The 22,945-nt window shown below is 42.7% G+C and overlaps 2 protein-coding genes across 3 annotated transcripts in view; one reads left to right on the forward strand and one right to left on the reverse strand.

Annotated features, from left to right (window-relative positions):
• Positions 1 to 1,979: 1,979 nt before the first annotated feature.
• On the forward strand, positions 1,980 to 12,648 carry BRI3 (brain protein I3). Its single transcript, XM_005522972.3, has 3 exons — positions 1,980 to 2,229; positions 3,763 to 3,877; positions 12,260 to 12,648. Exons 1-3 carry the CDS (start codon positions 2,061 to 2,063, stop codon positions 12,390 to 12,392), a joined length of 417 nt encoding a protein of 138 aa, XP_005523029.2. The 5' UTR covers positions 1,980 to 2,060; the 3' UTR covers positions 12,393 to 12,648.
• A 934-nt stretch (positions 12,649 to 13,582) lies between these two features.
• The window catches only part of BAIAP2L1 (BAR/IMD domain containing adaptor protein 2 like 1), a 34,636-nt gene continuing 25,273 nt past the window's right edge, over positions 13,583 to 22,945 (reverse strand). The window contains exons 4-14 of one of the 2 annotated variants that reach the window (XM_014252494.2): positions 22,559 to 22,620; positions 22,392 to 22,463; positions 21,923 to 22,060; positions 20,731 to 20,883; positions 20,143 to 20,292; positions 19,277 to 19,427; positions 17,925 to 18,132; positions 17,559 to 17,636; positions 17,061 to 17,226; positions 14,890 to 14,930; positions 13,583 to 14,359 (exon numbers count right to left, since the gene is read on the reverse strand). In XM_014252494.2, the coding sequence (XP_014107969.1) occupies positions 14,284 to 14,359; positions 14,890 to 14,930; positions 17,061 to 17,226; positions 17,559 to 17,636; positions 17,925 to 18,132; positions 19,277 to 19,427; positions 20,143 to 20,292; positions 20,731 to 20,883; positions 21,923 to 22,060; positions 22,392 to 22,463; positions 22,559 to 22,620 (1,295 nt within the window). In that variant the 3' untranslated portion in view covers positions 13,583 to 14,283. Of the gene's footprint in view, positions 14,360 to 14,889; positions 14,931 to 17,060; positions 17,227 to 17,558; positions 17,637 to 17,924; positions 18,133 to 19,276; positions 19,428 to 20,124; positions 20,293 to 20,730; positions 20,884 to 21,922; positions 22,061 to 22,391; positions 22,464 to 22,558; positions 22,621 to 22,945 lie in introns of both variants that reach the window. The other variant, XM_005522973.3, reaches the window with a different exon arrangement.

Below are 22,945 nucleotides of genomic sequence, written 5' to 3' on the forward strand. Positions count from 1 at the left end.
TCCCTTTGAAACTGCTTGCTTGTACATCTCAGCTTTTGCCATCACATTCCAGTTCATTTTGAAGTGAGACAGAAAACCTAAAAATATAGGCAAGGACTCCCATACCTGTCCATTCAAATGTCTGCCCCAAAAGTATCCCAGACCATCATATATCTTGCAGGCCAGTACAGGAGTTGAAAAAGCATTGCAAGACCTTTTTCAAAGGGATCTGGCGATCAGTTATGAATCTTGCCCGAGGAGTTTATAGTTGCTGGTTAAGGAGAATATGTTTGCCTTGTGCTTTCCTGTGGACTGTGGGTTCAGATGGTTTTGGTCTGTGGAGGGTTGTGGTTTGGAGGGTTGATGCACACATGAAATTCTCTAGAATGATTCCTGTGTGAGTAAAGCCATTGTGTCTGGGTTGTTTCCTGGCTGAGCCCTCAGGACACTTGACTTGCTGCAGTAATTTGGTCAGAGGGGGTTTGTTCAGAGAGGTTTCCTGCTGTTGGCTCTTCCATGCTTTCCCAAACCTCACTTCTTTAATAGAAGGATTTTTCCTTGTTACTTAATATTCATTTTAAGGAAATACCTTTCCCCTAATGAGGAAGTACTGCATTGCATTTGTGTCTTAAGATTTTTCATTCAAAAGCCTCATGCAATATTTATACTGCTACAGTTAAAGTAAGCAAGAGAGCCCTCAGAAGATGTTCCCCTTCCAGATGGGTCACCTGCAAACCAGAGGAAGGAGACAGAAGGCAGGAGGGCACAGACCCCCTCACCATAGTGTGATGCTGGCACTGGCTTGGATTTGGGGTAGTGTGATCTGTGTTCCCATCTCTTTCAAGAATTTGTTTCCTTTTGAGGCAAATTGTTTAATGACTTCTGTTTTCTATGTTTTTTCCCTTCCTTCCTATTAAATGGGGCTAACCCTTCTCTACTGCACAGAACCTGTCATGGGACGGAGTCTCAGTGTTTGCCATGGTGAAAAGGCCGTGCTGGGATCTGTAGTGAAGGACAAACCGGGGATTTCCAAACCAAAAGATCTGGAGAGTCAGACAGCTCAAGGGATAAAGGTGTGGAGGGAAGAGGCAAGAGTTTTAGACAGAGTAAGACATTTAAGATCATCACAGCATCTGGCCTGGGCAGTCATCAAGAACGTGGGTTTCAGAAGCAGCTGAATCTGGTAAAAGTGTTGTTGAACTCATTCTTGTAGTTTAGTAGGAGGCAGCAACATCTCCTTTGCTTTCTTCTCCCTCCCTGTAGTGTTTGTTTCTTAATTTTAGTGTTTCTTTGAACCGTGAGAGTTTTCTCCTGCTTTTTCCTCGATTTCTTTTCAAAAACATTCCGCTCTTTACAACATTCCTACCCTGTGCCACCACCTCCGTGCTCTTTTTCCATTTACACTCAAGTGCGGCTCTTCGCAGCGGGATGTAAGAGTTTGCAGAAGTCACTGCGAGCAGCCAACCTCATCCTCGCCCTCCGCAGCCCGCCGGCTTCCAGCAGGGATCGCATTTCACAGAACGGGTCGGGTCGGGAGGGACCAGAGCTGCTCCCCTGGTCCAAGCGCCCTGCGCAAAGCAGGGTCATCGCAGAGCACACGGCACCGGCCGGCAGCTGGGGAGAGCGCACGGGCAGGAGCGATGTCCTGAGCGAGCGCGTTAAAAATCCCTCATCGGGGGGCACTGCCGAGCACCACGCTCCCCACTGCCGGCCGTATTCACGGCCGCTGACCGGGGCGCACGGGTGCGGGGCAGTCGGTGTCGGTGCCTGTCCCTTTAAGGCCGCGGGTTCCCGGCTCCGCCCGGCGGAGTCGCCGCGCGCCGCTGGGGGAGCGGCGTCACGTGGGGCGCGGCGGCCTCGTGACCGGCCGCGAGCGCAGTACCGGGGCCGCCGCTCCGCGCGCGCCGCTGGGGAGGGGCCGCTCCCCGCCCCCTCCCCCGCCGCGGGCCCCTCGCGCCGCCGCCCCCGAGCTCCGGCGCCCTCGCACGGGGCGGGGCGGGCGGCGCGCGCCGGGCCGGGCCGGGCCGGGCCGGGCGCCGCTTCCTGGTCGGCCCCACGGGACGAGGCAGCGCCGGCCCAGCATGGACAGCAAACCGCTGCTGCAGGAGCGGCCCCCCGCCTACAGCCCCGCCGCGCCTGGCGCGCCGGGCTACGGCTACGGGCACGGGAACAACGGCGCCATCCCCGCCCCGCAGCCCGGCTTCCAGCCGCCCCCGCCGTACTCCTACCCGGGCGCCGCGGCCGCCCCAGGTGGGTCACGGGCGGCGCCTACTCGAGGGGGTCTGCGGGTGGGGGGGTCCCCGGTGTGCGGAGCGGGCGCCCGAGCGCCCCGATGCCCCTTCGCTGGGGCGGGGGGCGCCCGTGGGGAGCCCCCCGTGCTCCGAGACCGGCGGAGGTGCCCCGGGGCCGCGGGCTCGGGAGCCGGGCTGGGCTGGCCAGCAGGAGCGGGGAACTCCCGGGCCGCTCCCGGTGCGGCTGCCCCGGCACAGGGAGGCGCTGGGGGTGTCGCGGCTCCCCCGCTCGAAGGCAGCGCAGGGAGGCGGCTGCGCCGGGATCCAGGTGTTCCAAAGCGCCGTCTCCCTTTGCCCTCCTTCCCTCGGGGCCCCTGAGGGGTTTGTGTTGTGCTCTCCCCAAAATCCCGGCTGGGAATAGGAGCATTCCTCACACGCGCGGAGCAATGGTAGAGCCGCGGCTGTGCTTGGCACTAAAACAGACCCCAAACTTGTTCTTTGCCTGCACTTCGCTGTACTCTGGTTAATGTTTGTTTTTTGTGATACACTTCAGTAGCCTGGGAGAGACTTAGGCAGGTGACTTAGAGGCAATACTTTCGTTAACTGAATTAATACTAACATCTGCCAGAGAAAGAAGTAGCCTCTCAGGGAAGAGGAATGCTTCAAAAGTTATAAAAGTTACACAGCAGACACAGACCCCTGTCTTCGAGTTGAACCTTGAGGCTACAGATTGATTTTCCTGTTGATAACTTGAAGCTTGTTTTCCTGCAGTACAGGTATTAGTGGTTATTTTCAGTTTGAATTGTGAGGTTGTGAGACTTCACCGATGGATAACTTGATCAAAAAATGTCTGAGAACTTGGGAAATAAGCTCAAAATTGATTACAGCTGGGCAAACTATGCCTTTACTACACTGTGTACATCTAACCATCCCTTTCAAAAGTTTTTTAAATATAACTTAAAGTTTTTAATGTTAACAAAGCCGTTAAAGGCTTCTGTCTTCTATCTACAGCTGTTAAAATTACTCATTCTTTTGGTAACACAGACTTTCTGAAAGTTGGGGTTTTTCCCTACGCTATTTCTCTCTGCTTGCATCCTATCACTCCTACCTTGCTCTCCAGTTAGACACTTAGTATATTAGAATTTAATAATATTTAATATTAATAATTTAGTATTAGAATTTAAGCTTGAAACTAGAGGAAGATTTATTCTGTTTCAAATCACTTGTCTGCTGGAGTGGGACATCCAGAAGTGAAAGCTATGGTCATTGTTTAAACAGTTTTTCTCTGGTGCTCAACAGCATTGAAACAAAATCTCAAAGTTAATTATTAGCTCAGTGTCCTTTTGGGATGGTTAAATTGATACTTGGGTTTATGAAGTGGCTTTGCTATTAGATGTGCCAGGTGTTCCAGTTCTGATTTTGATAGAGCTTAAAGTGCTTAATCAAGACTACATTCCTGTTTATTGTTTTACATGTTTTGTCGTAGTACTTGTAAATAATCATTGTTCTTTGTGCCTTACATGTGATGATTGAAGGTTTTTTCTTATTTTAGGGTATGCTGTTCCTCCACCGACATCACAGCCAAATTATTCGAGCACGTACACCATCATTCAGCAGCCTGCCACCACCACTTCTGTAGTAGTAGTTGGTGGCTGTCCTGCCTGCAGGTAAAATAGCTCTTGAGGAATTCAATTCAGTCTTGGGTTTTGTTATTTAAGATAGAGGTATGCATATGGTTCCTTGGTTTTCAATAGCTTTTCTTTGTGTGTGTATTACAACTAACTGAAAAGGCACTAAGATCTAGGAAGTGGAATGCTTTGTTTTTTGTAGTGAGAGCTTGTCCTGGTAGGCTTGTGACACTTGCTATAAATAATACAAGACACTTTAAACATGAATCTGTTCTTTAAGATGGAGGAGGATCTGTGATACTTTTAATGAAATAGCACTTCAGCGACAGATAGGTCAGTTCTTGGGGATAAGCATGACAGGAAGTCCTTTCTGATGTGTTTATGGCTGGTGATGGTGAGTAGCATGATTTTATTGTGAAATTCTGTAATCTTTTACCACAGTCACTTCTGGTTTTTCTGGCAGTAGTGTGGAAGAACTTCTGCTTTTGTGTGTGTTCCCATTCCCAATCCAAACTGTGCAAAACCAGGCAGGGTGATTGTCAGTACTGGCTGAAAACACTGGTGGCTTAAAGCTTTGAAAGAACTCTAAAAGTCCTTTAACTGCAGAAGGACAGAGAAATTGATAGACCAGACCAAAAATGTCAGTCTGCTGCAGTGGTGAAAACCAGAAAGAGTGGTCAGCTTTTACATGGAGTTGCAGCAAGAGAACAACTTCCCCCTTGGAGATCACAGCCATAAATAAGGAAGGAGGCACTCTGTTTCCTCACTAATGCTGTAAGTCAGCTGTAGGCCCTTTCACTTCTCAGTTCTTCTCTTCCCTGGATATAAGGCCATGGCTGAGGGCAGAGGGATTGCTGTTGGTGCAGTTCAGGCACTGCTCTGCCTGGCCAGCTGTGACTCAAATGCAGGCTCATTCCCCTCTGTTAAAGTGTACAGGAGTTCCCCTTGGGATGCCTTGCAAGGAGGCAGTTGATACTCTGCAGGTGTGAGCCCTCCCTTCCCTTCAGAACGTGTAGGAAGCAGACCTGCCTGAGTAGCTGAAGTGAAAGCAGTTTGGTGTGTGATGAGTGTATGGCAGAGGCTGTAGCCCAAGTGTTAAAGTTGGTGTTTGTCTGAGAGTCAATACCTGCCTTCAGAGGTGGATTCAAATAAGAAGTATCCTGTGGTGTTATGTAAAAACAGGTGCCTGTTGAAATGCCACTAGTTAAGGCTGAAAAACCTGTACCAGCTAGAGCTATTGGTCTAGAAGGTGTGTGTTTTAAACAGGGGAAAGCAAGTGCTGAGCTGTTCAGAGGATGTGGTAGATCCTGCCACCTGAGTGGTTACATCAACATGCTGATGCTGTAGCTCAGCCAGAAGACAGGGCAGATGTTGTGCATGGCTTGGAAAGAGGCAGGCAGTGTGCTTACAGAGACAGGCCTTCTGGCCCTGACCCCAGGATAGCTCAAAGCATTTCACTGGGGAAGTGCTCTTGGAAATAGCTTAAAATAGATAGGCTTTTGTTGCGATTGTTTTTTCTTTTTCTGGAAGTTCATAGAATATGCTGAGTTGGAAGGGACCCATCAGGATCATCTAGTCCAGCTCCTGGCCCTGTACAGGACACTCCAAGAATCCCACCATGTGCCTGAGAGCATTGTCCAAACACTTCTTGAATCTTAAATCCCAAGGATGAGTAGCTGTATCTTGTAATGGTGCCCTATTACCATGTGTTAGTTCCTTATTATCCTTTGAACAGGAGTCAAGTGTCAAGATAGCAGGGAAAAATCTCAGATTGCTGGGTTTTTGAGTATTGTGGAATTGACAGTGTATTACTTCAGGAGAAAGGACAAGGAGGCTGAGTGAAAAGCATGATATTGGAAATACTCATAGGAGCCTGAAGGACTCATATTCTGGAAGGTTACACTGGCTGCTACTTTTAGAGAAAAAACTCAATCCTCTTTGACTTTTCAAGACCTTAAACACAGTTCTAGTTTACTTTCATGTCCTGGAAACCTATTTTATGATGAATGCAATATTCAGCTACACTCTTAATACTGCCCTGAACAGAAAAGTTGTTGAAGGGGCACTGAAAAATATTAAAAACTTTAATGGTACATAAAAAACTTTGTTATTAAACTACCAGGTCAGTTGTCCTGTTACTTTCCTGATTTGATGGTGCATGATTGTTAGTCCATCTGCTTTAGATCACGAGGAAGAGCCTTGTGTGTGGCTGTGGAATGATGTAACTGATGGAGTAACCTAAAGGCCATCAAGAGAATTTCTGCCATCAGAAATACAAAGCAGTCTGTTGCACTATGACGTGTATTCATGTTGCTGATTGAAGTAAAAACCATTTCCAACTTAAAATATATGGTGTTGAGGAGAAATACACAGTATTGGTCTGTTATTTGAATTGATGTCTATTTTACTGCAGTCATGAGTGATCTTGGGGTTAATAAGCTGGCTCCAGTACAGTTGATCTTTAGGCTTTTTTTAATGGTATTTAGTCATAAAAAGTACAAAGTATCTCTAGAAGTAGCCTCCCTGAAGTTTGTAATATGCCCGTGGTGAGTGGTAATTGCATTCCTGCCCTTCTCTCTCTGAAGCACTGCTTCAGAGAGAGGGATGACTCTCCTGTCCTGCAAGCTGTGCCTCTTGCTTAGAGCTATTCCTTACATGGAGCTCATTCCTCAGTGGTCAGTGTTGCTTTCTAGTTACAGACTTCAGTTTTAATGTGTATTCCATCCTTCCTTGCATTCTCAGAACGTCCTTGGTGGTTGTAGTCCTGTTGTCTCGGTGTGTGTTCTTCTCCTAGCCCAGATGTACAGAGAATTAAACTGAGTTGCACAATCTTGTCAGCTTTATGGCTTCTAGTTGACATTTAAGGTTTGGCCAAGTCCTGCTTTTAAACTGTTCTGTGTTCCCAAGTACGCACTGAGTCATTACAGGCACTGACTTCAGATTTCCTGCCGTGAAATTATCTTTTTAGCTTGGAGAGTGCAGCCTGGCTGCTTTACTTATGGTCACTTTCATTTTCTTTTTCTCTGTCTTTTGTTGTTGGTGATAACTAACTGCTCAGGAATGTTTGCTTTCCTGTTATTTAACAGAAGAAAGTTCCTTTTAAAAACTGTAAAAACATTCTCTTGATATGATGATTGCAAAGCAAATTCCTTCAAAATCTGGAAGAGAGCCTGTAATGGACCCTGTTGGGTTTTTATTTAACTCTTCAACTGGATTCTGTTGCTTGGGAGAAAGAGCAAGGAAAGGGCCTCACATTGCTGCAGCTTTCACTTCTGACAGCTACAGTGCATCTGCTGGACCAGCATCGTAGTGGGTCTCAAATTACGCCAACACTGAAGCTTCTTCCTAAACTGGAAGATGAGACAAGTTGAATTAAACCTGTATTTATTCTAATATGTCTTACAGCATTCCAGGTGTGATTTTGGTTTGTTGTTGTGGTGGGGTTTTTTTATTTGGTGGTTTTTTTTTTTTTGCTTGACAAAGTTGTAACTTCTCAGGTTTCGGTTGAAATTTTGTTTTTGTCAATTACACGCATGTCTCCTGAGGGAATAGACTAGAAAAAATGCACTTAGGTGGTCAAGTCTTTCCAAATTTCAGTCTTCTTCTCTTTCATTATTTCAGTCACAAATGCTGTGTGGGCTTTGATAAAAGGCAGCTCAAGCTGTAGCTTTTATCAAGCAGATAAAAGATGCAGACTTTCTGTAGTTATTCACAACTATATTTAAACTTCATGTAAGTATTTTTGATATAATTTAATTACATTCACTGCTTAAATATGCAAGGACTTTAAAAAAAGGCAACAGCAAAACACCTGTTTAGAGAGCATGTCTGATAGTGTGAGCAAACCTGAGGATTTTTGATTTCCAGCAGCAAGCTGGAGGTCCTTTTGAAACTTGTGAGTGAAGCAAACTTTGCAATACCTTTTTGAGAGTGCTGTGAAGAGGACAGGGAAGAAGAAAGCCTTGATCCAGCAGACTTGGGCAAATGCCACAAGTGCCATTTGGAATTCCTAACTGGGAGAGCTGGGACTTTTCCCAGCTCAACAGCAGCTGCTGAGCAGAAAGTTGCTGGCTGAGCCCCGCAGAGAGGAGGGATGAGCCTGTAGCTCAAATGAGAACAGCACAGCTCTGCTGCTTCTGAGGGGTTTTGTTCCACTGGTCTGACCAGATGTGCGGGCAATAGTCAAAACACATTAATCTCATAAAGTCTCATTTCTTAGAAAAGTAAGGCACAGCAGGGATGTATTCCCTAATGAGACTGTATGAAAATGATAATCTGGTCTCTAATGCCTAGTCTGTCACTGGCCCTGAATTACAGTAATTTTATTTTGCCTTAGAGTCACCATTTGTCTTGAAGAATACTTGTCTGATAGTTAGGATTTCATTGCAGCAATGAGTTGTTCTTGGAGAGAGGAGGGAGCTGCCCTTGTTTGTTGGTCACCACAGCGGTACTGATTGGGCTGAGTGTGCAGACAAGGGAGGAAAAGCCCCACCAGGGCTCAGTGTGTTCACCCTTCTGGGTATCCACCCCACAGAGAGCTCTGACTGGTGTGCTCAGCCTTGTTTGCCAGGGTGGGCTGTTGGTGTGAAGTCTTGAGGCTCATCTCCTGATTAGAACTGGGATTAAAGCAGTGATGCTCCTGCAGCAGCAAAGGCTGGTGGTTTGGAGGCATTTCAAGACAGACAAATAGCCAGGCTGCTCCCATTGCCAGGATTCCTCTGCTTCTGCAGCCAGGCCTCTGTATAGGAAATGAAGGCTAAAGCATAAGGAAATTCAGATAAATCTGTAAATACTGTCATGCCTCCTACTTGGAAGTGATTTTTAAGGATAATTGCATTTACATATATGTACATCTTGTGCTGAGGAGGGCAAGCCAGTGGCTACATAGAGATTTGGGCTTCTTGTGATATGGATCAACAACCATTCAAGATGTTATCAGCTGAGGCTGGAGGAGCTGATACCTCTCTTCATAGAAATTAAAACTGTAAACACCCAGTGCTTATTCAGTAGTCCCATATATAATTGTCAATTATTTTTCTTCTTCAGCTGCAGGTGAGATTTAAACATTCTGAACATAGCTGGTGCTGTTGTATTAGCCAGGAGATGATAAAGAATCTGTCTGATTTTGTTTGTATGTTCAAAATTAAAGATTTAGCATGTAGCTGCCATAGTCCACGCTTGTCCCTGGTCTGATGTTTCCATTCAAATCTAAACTTTGAAACTCAACCAACCTCTGTGGCAGAAGATGGGATTTGATTTGAAAATTCCAGTGGTTGGTCAGTGATCTGTGTGGAGGATAGCAGTTTTCTCAAGTGCAGTTTCTTTTCATGTCTTGCAGAGCTTGTGGTATAATCAGCCTGTCTCTGATTACCTGGGGTGACCCTTTGAATATATTTGTAAGGTCTAAAAAATGCTGATAAGCCCACGTTTAAATACTGTGATGTAGTGCTAAGTCTAAAAATGCACGTGTTAAATCAGACCAGTGCTGTGTTCAGAGATCTCATTATCGGCCCTCTCATCCTGAGCTTTGACTTAAGATCTTAATGTTTTAAGAGTTACTTTGAAGAAGAAGGTTATCTGAAAAACAATTTGATTTTAAGTACTTGTTGGTGGGCATAATTGACCTTACTGTATGGAGCTGGCAGCTGCAGTTATAGCTTAAATGCAAGATGCTGCTTGCAGTATAAATAAACCTTTCCACTTTATTTTTAGAGTGGGAGTGGTGTAGTTATAATCAGCTTTTATGTGGTTTATGCTGTAGAAGAAAATTTACGTTTGGTTATGTTAGTGAATCCACAGTTTGAATATGGAGTCTCTAATTACTCCACTCAGGTAAGACAGACAAGCAAAAAATATTTATGGTCTCCCTTATAAAAAGTTTGGGGTTTTTTTTTTTTTTTTTTTTTTTTTTTTTTAAATTTAGTAACTGGCTAAGCAGTGGTTGGGTAAGTGTTCATCTAAAATTAGGTGCTGACATAAATCAGCAGAAGCCAAGAAGTGTTTGTGTGGCTAATGCTGTAATCACACTGTTGGATGTGATAGGAGCTCTGAAACAACAGGTATGGTGTGGAGGTCAAGCAGGCACAGCTCAGGTCCCCTGCCTTGCTCTGCTGCTGGCCTGGGCTGTCCCTGTTCCTCTCCAGTGCTGACCCAGCAGTGCCTCCTGTGCCTGCTTTGCCCCTCTCTGGGCCTTTTCCCTGGATCTGGTGTTGAATCTGGATGGCAATTTCTAAAGTTTTAGTTTAACTACCACAAAACACTTCTGAGTAACTCTAGTTTAGGGGGAAGGGAGTTCAAAATAAAGTCTATTTAAAGTTTCAAGGACATGTGCTGACCAATGGACTTGGGCCCTGCAAGCTGATTAAGAGAGGTGATTGGAATGGGTTGGGCTGTGCTCATCCCTGTTGGGGCTGACCAGCAGTAGCCCAATTGATCCCTCTGTGTTTGATTAGTGTGTTTATTCTTTAAGATCACATCAATAGACTGCTTATACTAGCTTACTTGTCACAAATATAGGTTTCAGGGCAGGAACTGAATAGGAACTGTAAAGAGACAAGGAGGAGATTCTGAAACAGTACCGAAGCAGGGATGCCTGCAGGAGGGAAGTGCTCAGTGGGTGTGGAAGGAAAAGAAGGCATTAATGTAACAGCAGAGCAGGGCAGGAATACAACAGCTGTATGTGCTGTGTACTGTACTTGGTGTGCATTTTCCAAATAATGTTACTTGTGATGTCATTGAAATGCCTGGAAAAGGGGCTGTGCTTGGGTGGATCTGCAGTGTGAAAACTGAATCTTGCATTACTCAGAAAACACGAGCGTATGCCTGAGCCTCTCTATACATCCAGCGTTACTGAGTTAACCTGTGGACAGGGGAAAAAGAGAGGCTTCACCTCCTGAGCCTGTGCTGTTGGTTTCTGTTTGCTCTGAGGGTGGTCAGCATTTTGTGCATTTCCCAAGTGCAAATTGCCAAATTCAGCTGCTTCATCCAGACCTGACGCTTCTGGCTGAACACTGCAGTGTCCTTTTTGCCCCTATATCTGTAATTGGTCTGGTCCCAATGATCCTGAGTTTCTTTGCATTCCAGCTCTAGTAGCAGAGTGTTCCCAGGAGATGGCACTTCCCTGAGCTCCAGCGCTCAGGGCAGGCACTTTGTTTTGCTACAACAATGCAATACTCTTGAATATCTGTGTGCCCAGAGAGATTAGAACAGTGAGAGATGAGCTCTGCAGAAGTGTTCTGCTTCAAGACACACTCCTCAGGACTTCAGATCCGACCCTTTTTCTCACAGCTGGACCATGTTTTGTAGAGTTTCAGTAGTGCAGGTACTATTCTGGTCTCTCCCCATGGCTCCAGAGCACTTCAGGAGAGCCTCCTGTTCTCTCCCCACAGCTCCTGTTATGCTGAGTTTGTGGAGTGGCCACAGTGTCCAGCACAGGCTGCACAAGTCTGAGCTGTGGGACACTTGTGTGCTGAGACTCGAATCTATGTGCTGATATTAACTTTGTCTCCATTTTTTAGTTGCCTTAAAAGAGCATTTTCCGAGGACATTAAATGATAAAGCTGCTGCTGGGATCAATGGTAAACTGACAGTTCCTTTATTTTCTACCAGATAGAGAGTTAACTTCTATCTCTGCAAACAGAAATAAAGTGCATTAAAGTGAGGGAAAGCTTAATGGGAACATGAACTTGCGTAAGCAGCAGAATATCAAGAGCACTTGGAAAAGCCTTTGGCTTCTGATGATGGTTGAGGGGAAGGGGAATGGTTCCCAAGTTTAATCAAGTTGCGATGTTTCAGGCAGTTGCTGCAAGGAAATGATCTCTTGAGCCTGTGCCTTCCTTCCTTTGCTCTATTTGCACGTCCAAGAGCTTGTCCCTGGCTGCTCACAGGGAAACAGCAGCCTGTTGGCCTTGGCACCCTGCTGAGAGCCTGCACTTCAGGGTCACTCAGCTCTGTTTGTGTTGACTTTCGCTGTACCAGGAGGACACATCTTGTTTGAGTGTTCTGCTAAACTCCAAATCTTGACTATTTAATGTAACTGCACAAATTTCTAAAGTCTGAATTCTCTGGTTTACTGTCTGTCTTCATTTTGGGAGATGCTTCAGGAATGACTGAGGGACTGAAATGGAGGTAAATTTCCGATGTCATAGGACTGTGCTGAAACAAAATTTTTGGGTGGTCACAGAGCTGGGAATCAGCTGGAGCCAGGTGACATCAATAATTAATTCCTCTACAGCTGTAAAGGGAAATGAACTTTGAGAAGTAGAAACCAGGAACAAACCCCAAACCTTGTACTTTATCTTGCTCTATAAAATGGTGTGGTTTCTCATGACTGCCAAAGCACGTGATTTGGGTGGTGGTGGTGGTGATTTGGGGGCAGCCTTGGTGAGTGTCCTTGACTGAGTCTGTTTTCCCTTTTTGCAGGGTTGGCGTGTTGGAGGACACCTTCACCTGTCTTGGTGTTTTGTGTGCCATTGTATTCTTTCCAATTGGGATTCTGTTCTGCCTTGCACTGAGGCAGAGAAGATGCCCTAATTGTGGGGCAGCTTTTGGCTGAGGGGCTGAACGTGAACGTGCTTACGGAAGCTACAACTGTTAGCATACTCTTTCTAATGTAAATGTCATGTACAATCATTTTATTTGCTTCAGACCTGTTTTGTAAAGTGTGAAGGAATTTAGTCTCTTGCATGTAATTTAAACCTAATCTTTCATGAGCATGTGCATTGCAAAACATGAAAACCTGACTTGTTTTCCATGTTTAGTGGCACCTGTTGAAAACTAAATAAAACTGCTTTTCCTTTTGCAATCCTCAACTTGTGGCTGGATTATTAAGTATTACTGATGTGTCTGATACCATGTAGTCTGAAAGCAGAGTAGTAATCCTAGCTACAATGAAGGGTAATTATTTGCCAGCATCCTTATGATGATGATGATAAACAATGTTTAAGACTGTACTTGTTTAGGGCATCCAATATTTGAGGGAAGTTTTGTAAGTGCTGTGTGTGCTACCTCTATGGCAACAGCTCCTCTCCCCCACTGCAGGCACAAGTAGTAACACACAATCAGAGCCCTGTTTTAATTAGTGAGGGTTTTGCTTCATGCAGGGGCTGGTGTTGGTTCACAGACAGCAAAACCTTCTGCCTGCAGCAGGAAGAGTTTGGGCCACTGCCAACCATGAGCTGCCCTGAGTAAAGGTTTTGCATCTTAGATTGTTTAATTCTGGTACTGAGTAATTGGAAAATGAGACAGACCAGGTTGAGTTGTCTCTACTGTGCTTTAGAAGATGGGCTCAGGTGTAAGTTACCCCTCTGAAAAGCTGGTGTTTCAGGTGGGGATGGTGGATGTTTGTGCAGGACTCTCTGGCATACTGTCCTCTGCCTTGAACTTGAAAGGCAGGGTGAGAACAGCCAGCACATGCTCATATACTATTTTTTGATATTAAGTAACTGAAAGGCATTTCACATGACTTGAATTCACTGTTGATAGTAGTAGAAGTAGGAATGAGCCTGGGGATGCTACAGGAAACATGTGCATGTATAAAATAGAATGATTTAGAGTAAGAATTAATCACAGGCACAACTCTGCTGTGGCTGAAGATAAAAGCTCAATTTCACTTAGCTACTGCACTCTGCCAGCACTCAGGCCTTTGCTCAGCTCCTTGACCAAAAATTTTCAACTTTAAGCTGTTTTCCTTTTGGGTAGGCTACAGTAATGAAGGAACTTCAAAGGCAGCTTTTTATACTGGCATTTGAGAAAAAATCATGGCACTGCTTTATTATGACCTTTTATCAGACTAAAATTTGACAATAGTTTTTAAAGACAAAATTATCATTGAAGAACGTGTTGACAGTATAACAGACTGAAAATGAGTTTCTGTTGACACCTGAAATTTGTGTGTGAACATTAAGCAAGGCATTACAAGTTGTCTATTCTTAAGGGGATAAATATTTATTTATAACCTAAGGTGTCTTTCTTACACAAAATAACAGATAATCATTTATACAGGCAATTCTCTATTCTGGAATAAGGCAGTAGTTACATTGTTCTGTTTGAAAAAAAAAATCACTGTTATCTTCTTTAGTAGGTGGCATATGCAGGCTTATATTCTAGAACTTACCATTGCAGCTTCCAAGTAATGAATGCCAAAGATTCTGTGAGCTATTATTATTTTGATTCACTAGAGTATCCAAACTATCTCCAGTATTTTCACAATTCCTACTACAAAAAAAGTCATACTGTAAAGTCAAGCCCAAGTGCTCAAACACTAGCCCAAAGCAATTACCTCATTAGAAACTATAGTTTTTAAAAACATCAGAGCTCCATTCCAGTATGTGTCTATTGTACAGTAATTACATTTAAATAAATTTTTAGGCCAAGTTGAGATAGTAATTGTCATTGCTGAAACTGAGTGTTGGTAAGGAGGAAGCCCACGTGCCTGAGCTGTGTATTCATCGGATAATCGGTGCTGATCTGTCATTTGTTACTGTGGGTCTGAGTTTCACCGTTGCAAAGGGGTTTTCTCCACTGAAAAGAAATGCATGAAGTTACTTGAAGGCTTTCTGCAGTCTAACCCCAAATTTATTCACTCAGGTCCTTCATCCAAGCTGCTGTCAAACAGTAAGTTATGGCTCTGAGATGTGGGGATTCTGTGCAACTCTTAGTTTAACTTGAATTTTTAAAATGAGGTTGCACATGAAGAATCACTTTTCAGTGAGCCAAAAGTTTGGGAAGTTAATGCCCAATTACATCTGGGCTTTTAAAAATAGCTCCCAGTCTTCAAAGATTTTTGCCTTTAACCCTCAAAGTCAGTTAAAGAAAGGTTTTAAGTCCTGTTCTCTGTCAAGCTACTAGAGAAACATATTTTTCTGAGAAGGGCCTGTGTACTGCACTTGATGCCAATCTTGAGAAAAGTGCAAATAATTTTAGCCATATTGTTCTAGCCTGGGAAAGGTCTTGGAGAAATTAAGGATAAACATCCTTATTTCCCCTTATAATCATTAAAATAAAATAAGTCAATAAAAAAACACAACAAAATCAGTGGAAAAGTATTTTACCTTAGAAAAGGTGGTTTTATAATGCCATTCATGTCAGGTTTCTGTAAAAAAAAAAAAAAAAGGTATATACATGAATTTGTAGAAATATGCTACAGGTGATCCTGCTGTCCTGCTGAGGGAAAGAGACTCTGTAATTTAATCTGTATGGCCAGTTTGGTTTTAATACTTCCTGTCAGGCTTTCCATTCCAGGCACACTGTGTTTCAGGACCTCATTCAGCAGGTTTTTAACTCATGCTGGGCTTGCGATTCTAATGAAATTGCTCAAGTACATCAGCTGTAAATAGACTTAGACCTTAGAATTAGGCCTAATTAGCCCTTTAAATGAAGAAAAATGAACAAATGCCTTAATTAAATCTTACTGAACACCAACCCTCCTCAAAGCTATGTCAACTACTAAGTCTTTTAGAGTGGATACTTCTGTGCATATTACTGTCCTGTGCAGCACAGCATGAATAGTTTAACAGGCAAGAACCATTCCTCATCTTTCCCTTTTGAAATCCTGAGCTATTTTTTCTGTGTATTCTGAAACAAAAGTAAGATGCCTTGAATAATTTCCTGCTTCTGCACAGGAGGCCCAGTGAACAGACTGTTTTACACATCTGTAAATCCTGTATGAATGTACAAGCCAGCTCAGTATAATGTTGGGCTTATTTCCAAAGCCTGTGGAGGTGTGGGGGTTGGGGACTTGCACGGAAGCAGGAAAGACAAGGAAGTTCTGCAAGAATGAAAATAAATAGTGACTTTGGAACAAAACACGTGGTTTCAAGTGCAGCAGCTCTCTTCTACAGTTGTCCTAAGATGGGGTCACAGCAGCTGCTGTGAGTTAGGAGGTGCCTCAACAAAAGTGGTCATTGTTCTACACTCCAGAAATTCTAATTTATTTTAGTCTTGCTTTCCCTGTGGAAATTCAGATTATCAAAAAAGATGTATTTGTTTTTCACTCCTAGGAGCTATCAGTTTCCATTCTGGCCTCCAAAGAGATTGTACTGCTCCAATTAGAGCTCTGCCAACTGACTGATCTGCCATTCCTCTTCGGTTTCTGGTTCAACAGGAATGTTAGTCCACAAGCCTTAATTTTATTCCTAAACCCCCTGACCTAATGCCACAAACCAAAACAACCCTTAAGCTGACTCTTCCTGAGAATGGAGGGACCACAGCAGAACAGTGCAGGGATCCTGAGACCATTTCACACTCCATAATTCTTTTAAGCTCTTTAGCCAGTCACCTGGTCCCAGGGCACAGAACTCTCCCTGCTGGACTTGCACCTGCCAAAGGCTTTGGACATAATCTTGGACACTTGAAGGCCACGTTGATCCTGCAGGCCTTAACAGCCAGATACAGGCTAAAGAAATTCTGACATTACACCATTATTAAGGCTCATGGCTTCTTCATTCAAAAATGAAAACCACAAATATGTCAAAATGCAGATGCTGGTCTTCAGAATAATTTTAGAAGTTTCCAGATACTTGTTTTGAAAGTAACTGAACACTGAGATTTAGGTCATATTTCTTGATAGTCATTTCATGCAGCAGAAAAGCTTAATTCCTCACAGGAAACACTGTCCCAGAAACATTGCTGCACAAACTACACACTTACTTACATTACTTACATTAGTAATTTCCTAATTTAATTAGTTTTCATCTTGAATCAATTTGAATGCTGCCTAAATAGCAGAAATAATAGCATTCTAATGCAGTATCTGTTCATAAAAAGTGTATTTTCACTTAGCTGCAGCTTTGCTGAGCACAGCCAGGAGTTAGTACAGCTCTCCCTCAGCAACAGCTGCAAGCGCAACACTCGCTTTCATGGGGTTCTTGAACACAGAGTTTATGCTGCTGTAAATCCCCTGTGCCCCACAGCTCTAACATCACTGGAGATGATGGATTTGTACTGCTTTCTGTGAGAATTTCACATTTAACAGATTCCACTGCTGAGAAGTTTTGCTGTGCAGCCAAGTCCCCTGCTACTGTCATTTATATCCCTGAACAGTTCTTCCCCCTTCCTGGTAGGATGGATGGACTGAAATGCCAAAGCCCCTGAAATTCCTGGAGACAGCTGGGTCAAGGGCTGAAGTCAAGCACAGGCAGGTGATGTAGGAGATCCCAGTCCCTCATTTAAGAGCCCATCCAAGCAAGGTGGAATGTTTGGATTCCCTGCCCCAGGCACTCACCGGGCCTGCCTTCTCCGCTCTGTCAGTCGGAGTTTTCACAGCAGCACCTTTGGCAGGCTCCATCCGTCTGTCTGTCTGTGCAGCCCCCAGGTAGTCTGGTGGTGGGAGGACAACTTCTCCTTTCTCCACAAGGTTCACAGAGCTCACACTTCGGATTGGTGCAGGGCTGCAAGACAGAACCCAACAAATACCATTGTCAGATGCCAGAACCCATTGCGCACTGCTCTTCAGCACCAGGAAAGCACAGAAGTCAATAATGGGGTGCAATGTCCTGGAGCCAGTGGGACTGAGTTAAGGCTGTTCTGAAACTACTCCTTGGGTCTGTGTGTAACCATTAAAGCACTTCATTAACATAATTAAAGCATTTTACTGCAGACTATTAGGGAATATTTACTGTACATATTACTGAACCTCAAAGTACATGAGCACAAAAATAACATTTTAAATAAATATTAGCAAACACCTGGGCATTTGTGCAAGTGCCACCCAAAATGTTACCTTGGCACTGGGGCAAAGGCTTTTTCTTCCGCTGATTCATCCAGTGGTCTGGTGTATGATGATGGAAACCATCCTTTTCTGTAAAGGGAAAGGTCATTTATATTATATAAAATTGGAAAGATCTTTCAAAATACAACAGTGGACTCAGCAAACAGATTTAACTTTTGAAGAAACCAATTTCTGATGATGCCAAATTAGTGTGTAAAGCTAAATATGTGCAGAGAATTTCCTTAGAGGGAGACTACAAGTCGGCAGTCAGTGACAGCCAGTAAGAAAGGTGGAAAACCATTTACTAATGTCTGCTAACATAATCTGGTGAGACACTTTACTTCATGTTCAAGGTGGGTAATATATTGATTATCTTACAGTCTGGTTGTGTCATGCTCTCCATAAAGCCAGCCATCCTTTTCCTCAGCCACCAGCAGGGTGATGATATCCCCCTGGGCAAAGCTGAGCAATGTCTTGTTGCTTCCAGCAGTATGTGGGAAGATTGTCTTCACTTTTTGCCTTTTCATTATATTTAATCCCGTGGCAACAGAAGTTGAACGTGATAAACTGGCATCATCTGAATTCTCTGTCAAAAAAAGAAAAAAAAAAAAATCCCAAAAAATCCCAAACAAAGAAAAATTAGACACACAGAAATAAATGTAATTAGTAATCTGAGAGGAAAAAAAGAAAGGAAAACTCGAGTGCAAATGGAGTTCTGAGACTTCGTACTTATTCACCTTTCACTGCCAATGTTTTCGTTATCACCATGAAGTTCTTAACTGCATGTGGCTTTAAATGCACACACCCAGCATAATAAAGTGGAACCAACAGGCAGAAAAAAATTCTTTAAGTTTTAACTGGCCACTTCTTTCCTCTTTTGTCATGAAAAGTACTAAACAATCACAGCTGTAAAAGGCCTTTGAAAATTTTCCCTTCTGATAAAAAGTAACTGTGTATAAAATCCAACTTTCACTTTCAAATGTGCCTCAGCACTCAGAATTGAGGAGACTTGCAGATACTTGGCACTTTCTGGACACCAGATGTTTATCAGAAAAAAAAATAAAGGAGGGCTTAAAACTGTATGTTATTTGACTAGTACAATATATTGTAAATGTATTTTTAAGGAAGAAATGCTGGAATTTCTATTACACATTGAAGAGTTCTGCATTTCTTATGCTGTGGTCTAGGCCAAGTTCTTCCCTATCTCACAGAAAGTATAAAAATCAGTATATTAGACACTTGGGAATAAAATCTTATTAGGATATTAAATTTCAGGAAAGGAACTACAAGACTGTGTGCATTTTTCCCCATGTGCATTTCTCCCTTACTGGTACATGCCCTTAAAGTAAACCAGAGTGAGAGTATCAGTGTTTGTTTGTGTGCACTGAAACACTCTGATGTATCCTGTTCAAAACTAAGGAATGTCTTCTGCTGATAACACTGCAAGCCATGAGAGCAGTTAAGTTGGGTTAATCAGTGACACACAGCAATTGATTAAAATACAAACTACCTAACATGACCTGCATTTTACTGCAAACAATTCTCTTGTAACACATCTCTCTCTCCTGTTAGATTATATAAATTATATCAATCCTTTGTAAAGACCATTTCCTACTCCTCTATGCATCCTGAAATTCACGTCATCATAGTAGCAGAGGAGCCCTGAGGTAATTTTGAAGACTGCAGGATGTCATTCACACTTTCCCAGTTTGCAGGGAAGGGACACTCACCTGCTGAGTGATTCAGTTTTTCAGAAGGTGCTTTGGGAGCTGTTGCAGGATTGTTGAACATATCCACGAGTGGGCTCGTGTACGCCCTGCCTGTGGGAGCTGGGGGCACTTTGGATGCATTTTCTTGGTGAGGATAAAAATCATTTCCAATCTAGAGCCACAAAAACAACAATATCACAATACTGAGGGAACAGCAGTAGCTTTTTTTCAAGATTAAATTTTAGAGAGCAATGCTTAAATATTCCTAAAGGATACACATTTAAACATGACATAAAGCCCACATGTTCCTATAAATTGCTGATTGAAAGTTTGTAAGAGGCATGATAAACACTTGCTAGTAGGAAGGTTACAATATTTTTCTGCAAATAGCATGGTGATCTCCAGATTGTTTAGAAGTTTACTATAATAATTATGAAATTCAACAACTAATGATGACACAAAATGCAAACCAGCAGAAACGATAATTTCACCTGTGCTCCAATAAACTAATAATCATGAAGGGAAGAAGGAAATAGAAAATAACATTTTTCTTAAGTTCATATTGAACTGCTGAGCATGTAATTACTATTATTTACAGACAAGAATGCAGGAGATGGAATGGCTGGAACAAAAGTAGCCCTGAGGCTGAGCTCTGCAGGAGAAGCCCTGAGCACCCAGCTGAGAACTGAGTCTTGTTTGGACATGTGCTCCTCCCTTCTCTGCTGTGTGTTTTCCCCATAGCAGAACTTCATCTTAATGATTTTGGTTCCATACCCAAGCCCAGTATAGTCCAGCTGAGGTCCAACAGAACCTCTTGCAGCCACTCCACACCCACTTAAGAGAAGCCACACCCATGAGGAAAAACATACCAGGGTATTTCTCTTTACCATCGGTGAAGGCTGCGGTGTTCCCGATACTGGGGTGGATCCAGGGGTCCTGATCTCATCTATCATCATTCTGACTTTTTCAGGCACTTTGGTGGCATCACTACAGGTTTCCTCCCACCCAGGCAGTTTGGATTTTAGGAAGTCCGCACACTGCATCCAAATTAAAAAATACTTGTCAAAGACAGGCTTTTTCATAAAATTGCACAAACCTACTAGTTAGCTTTCATTATAACAAAATGTTTACACCAGTAAAATGGAAGCATTTTGTACGATTCTTCTAAGGAATACCTCTTTGAAACAAATGTAAAAACAACTCTTTGGCAGGGTCAGATATTGGAAGTACCTGATCAATCCATGCATTTTTAATACATAGTTTTAAAAATATCACAGTAACCCGTGATTTTTGCTACAATACATTTCATAGAATAGTGTGTTGTAAATATTTTCTATGAACTGGTCACAACACTTGTCTGACACTCCAGTTATTTTATTCTGGCAGTCTGGTCTACATGTTGCAGGAAATACTCAACATCTCCTGTGTGCCTGGATTTCATGAGTTTCATTTCTGTTTACACTCACAGCACTGACCTGAACGTGGTAGAAGTGCATGTGCTGGGTAAAGCTACAGTGCTTGTCAACCAAAAAACAGAACCTTCTTTTCTCTTCAAGGAGAGCTTCTCTGCAGCCTTCTGCAATAAACCTCTGAATATCGCTTTGTCGAGAGGTCACAGTTTCCAAATACTGAGGGAAAACAGAAAAAGAAAGAATCACATAGAGCCTCTGAGTTTTATTTGATGCTATTTTCAATTAATTAAGTAAGCTCTAAAAGCCTTAGAAAAAGCTTTTGGAAAGGCAGGGTGGGATAGGGTGGCTCTACTTCTAAGTCCATCTCTCTTCCCGCACAGATCTGACTTCCCTGATCCCATCAGGTGAATGTATATTGTCCCTACAGGCAATCAACAGCCTGCTTAGGGGTTGTGAGGGGTTGTGTGTGGTATGTGTTCAAATTAGACTAATGACCTTTGTCCGCACTATTGCAGCTGCAAATCGGCACACAAAGTTGTGATGAAACTGCTTCATTTAGGAGAGGGGAAAATTAGTTACTAAATAGACTGAACTATATTTATCTGAAATTATAAGGATTCATTAAATACTAATCCTTAAACTCAGACCCAGAACCTTAAAAAACTCTCCACTCTTGTGAATGGAGGTTAAAAGACAGGCAGTAAGAAATGTTACCTACACTTACTGTACTCCATTATACACAAAGATTTCTTTGAAAATTAAAATAGATATGGAGGAAAGTACAAGTGTTGTGCAAATAAAAATATCAATGGCAGGTATTTTCAGAGAGACACATGACAACAAGAAGCTGATTTTCACATTTTGAAACAGTTTAACACTTCAGTGTCCTGCCTTTTCAGATTTCACCTCAAGATGGCAATGCTGGATTAAGGGCAGTAGGAAAGGCAATAACACAAGTTGGCACTGCCTACTCAGGGAAATTACTCTATAGCAAATTACTTCTGAATTTGCATAGTTTAGCTGGTTCCCTGTGTAAAGCTCTGCATAAAGGTGTACTTCCAGATCCACTTTTGGTCAAGGGATGAAATCTAGGAAGCAGAAGTCTCTGAATATGTACAGTGGAGCAGTGAGAGCTCAACTGCAGCTGTGGTACAAACTCGAGGAGTGCCTTTAATACACACCAGCTTTGATGAACCATTAACTTTTTCTGTTGACCAGTTCTCCTACAGAGAAAGAAACAAATAAGTGCACTGACCTCCATTTCTTTATGCTCATACTTGGTTACATTTCGTGCTCCTTGGCTTTTCCTTCTGATTTTTTTCAGCTCAGCCTGAGACTTCTCTAAAGAATCCAGTTTGCTTCTGTGTTCAGTTTGGTACCTTTTTAAAGTTGCCTGCAATCAAAGCATTTACATCATCTCATAATGCACTCAGCCATGTATCCGGGTAAGGGACTAAAAAGCATTTCTGTGATCTCTGAGATATTGCTCACACCCCCCAAGTAAGTTCAGCAACTGCTGTGGTTTTAAGGAGATATGAAGTCATACAGGGGTTCCCTTTTTAAATTAAATTAAGCATGAAAATCTTGGTCATCTTTATATATCTAAAGTACATTTCTATTAAAGTTTGTATCAATCAATTAAATCTTGGGAAACAACATCTAAAAAAAATTTTTGACTACCAACAGACAAATAAATTAGGAATTTTAGAATTGAATGCACTTACAGTCATATATTTTACATCCAGGTCTGTTTTCTTCTCCAGTTCAGATATAATTTCTTTGTGAAATTTTTTAAACTTTAAAAACAAATGAATTAAAGGTTATTAAAAACTGGCAAAAGTAATTTATAATTTCACAAACAAAATGAAATAGAAGAAATTATTTAACTTACACTCTCCTCTAGACTGTCATTAAGTTTCTTGTGTGTTCTTGAGATTTCTACCAGAACTTGGCCTGTTGATAAACACACAACTATATTGGTTTCTTTCTTAGACATCTGAAGTTAGTTAACAAAGAGCAGTAATAAAATGCATTTAACTAATATGCTCATCAATGGTTATATTTAAAAGGGGTAGGAAATTTCTTGCTGCTGCTCATCAGGGCAGCTGAAATGAATTCACTCTGGCCACAGACAAACCAAGCAGTTCATAAGTGCTAGAAGAATCATGCATTGTTATGCAAAAGGGACATGGAATCCCAGACAAAATTAATACTTCCTTCTCTCCAGAATAGCTCCTGTTGGTTTAGTAACAGCCTCTTTTTGTGCCAAGTCAGAGAA

The sequence above is a fragment of the Pseudopodoces humilis genome, chromosome 18, assembly GCF_049639895.1.
Source record: "Pseudopodoces humilis isolate 2021_Gansu_Grassland_sample_001 chromosome 18, ASM4963989v1, whole genome shotgun sequence".
NCBI classification, from domain to species: Eukaryota; Metazoa; Chordata; class Aves; order Passeriformes; family Paridae; genus Pseudopodoces; species Pseudopodoces humilis.

Coding starts and splice junctions, on each gene's coding strand:
- BRI3 (XM_005522972.3), top strand. CDS start 2,061: ATGGACAGCAAACCGCTGCTGCAGGAGCGGCCCCCCGCCTACAGCCCC. Junction 2,230..3,762: donor GGGCGCCGCGGCCGCCCCAG/GTGGGTCACGGG, acceptor TTCTTATTTTAG/GGTATGCTGTTCCTCCACCG. Junction 3,878..12,259: donor GGTGGCTGTCCTGCCTGCAG/GTAAAATAGCTC, acceptor CCCTTTTTGCAG/GGTTGGCGTGTTGGAGGACA.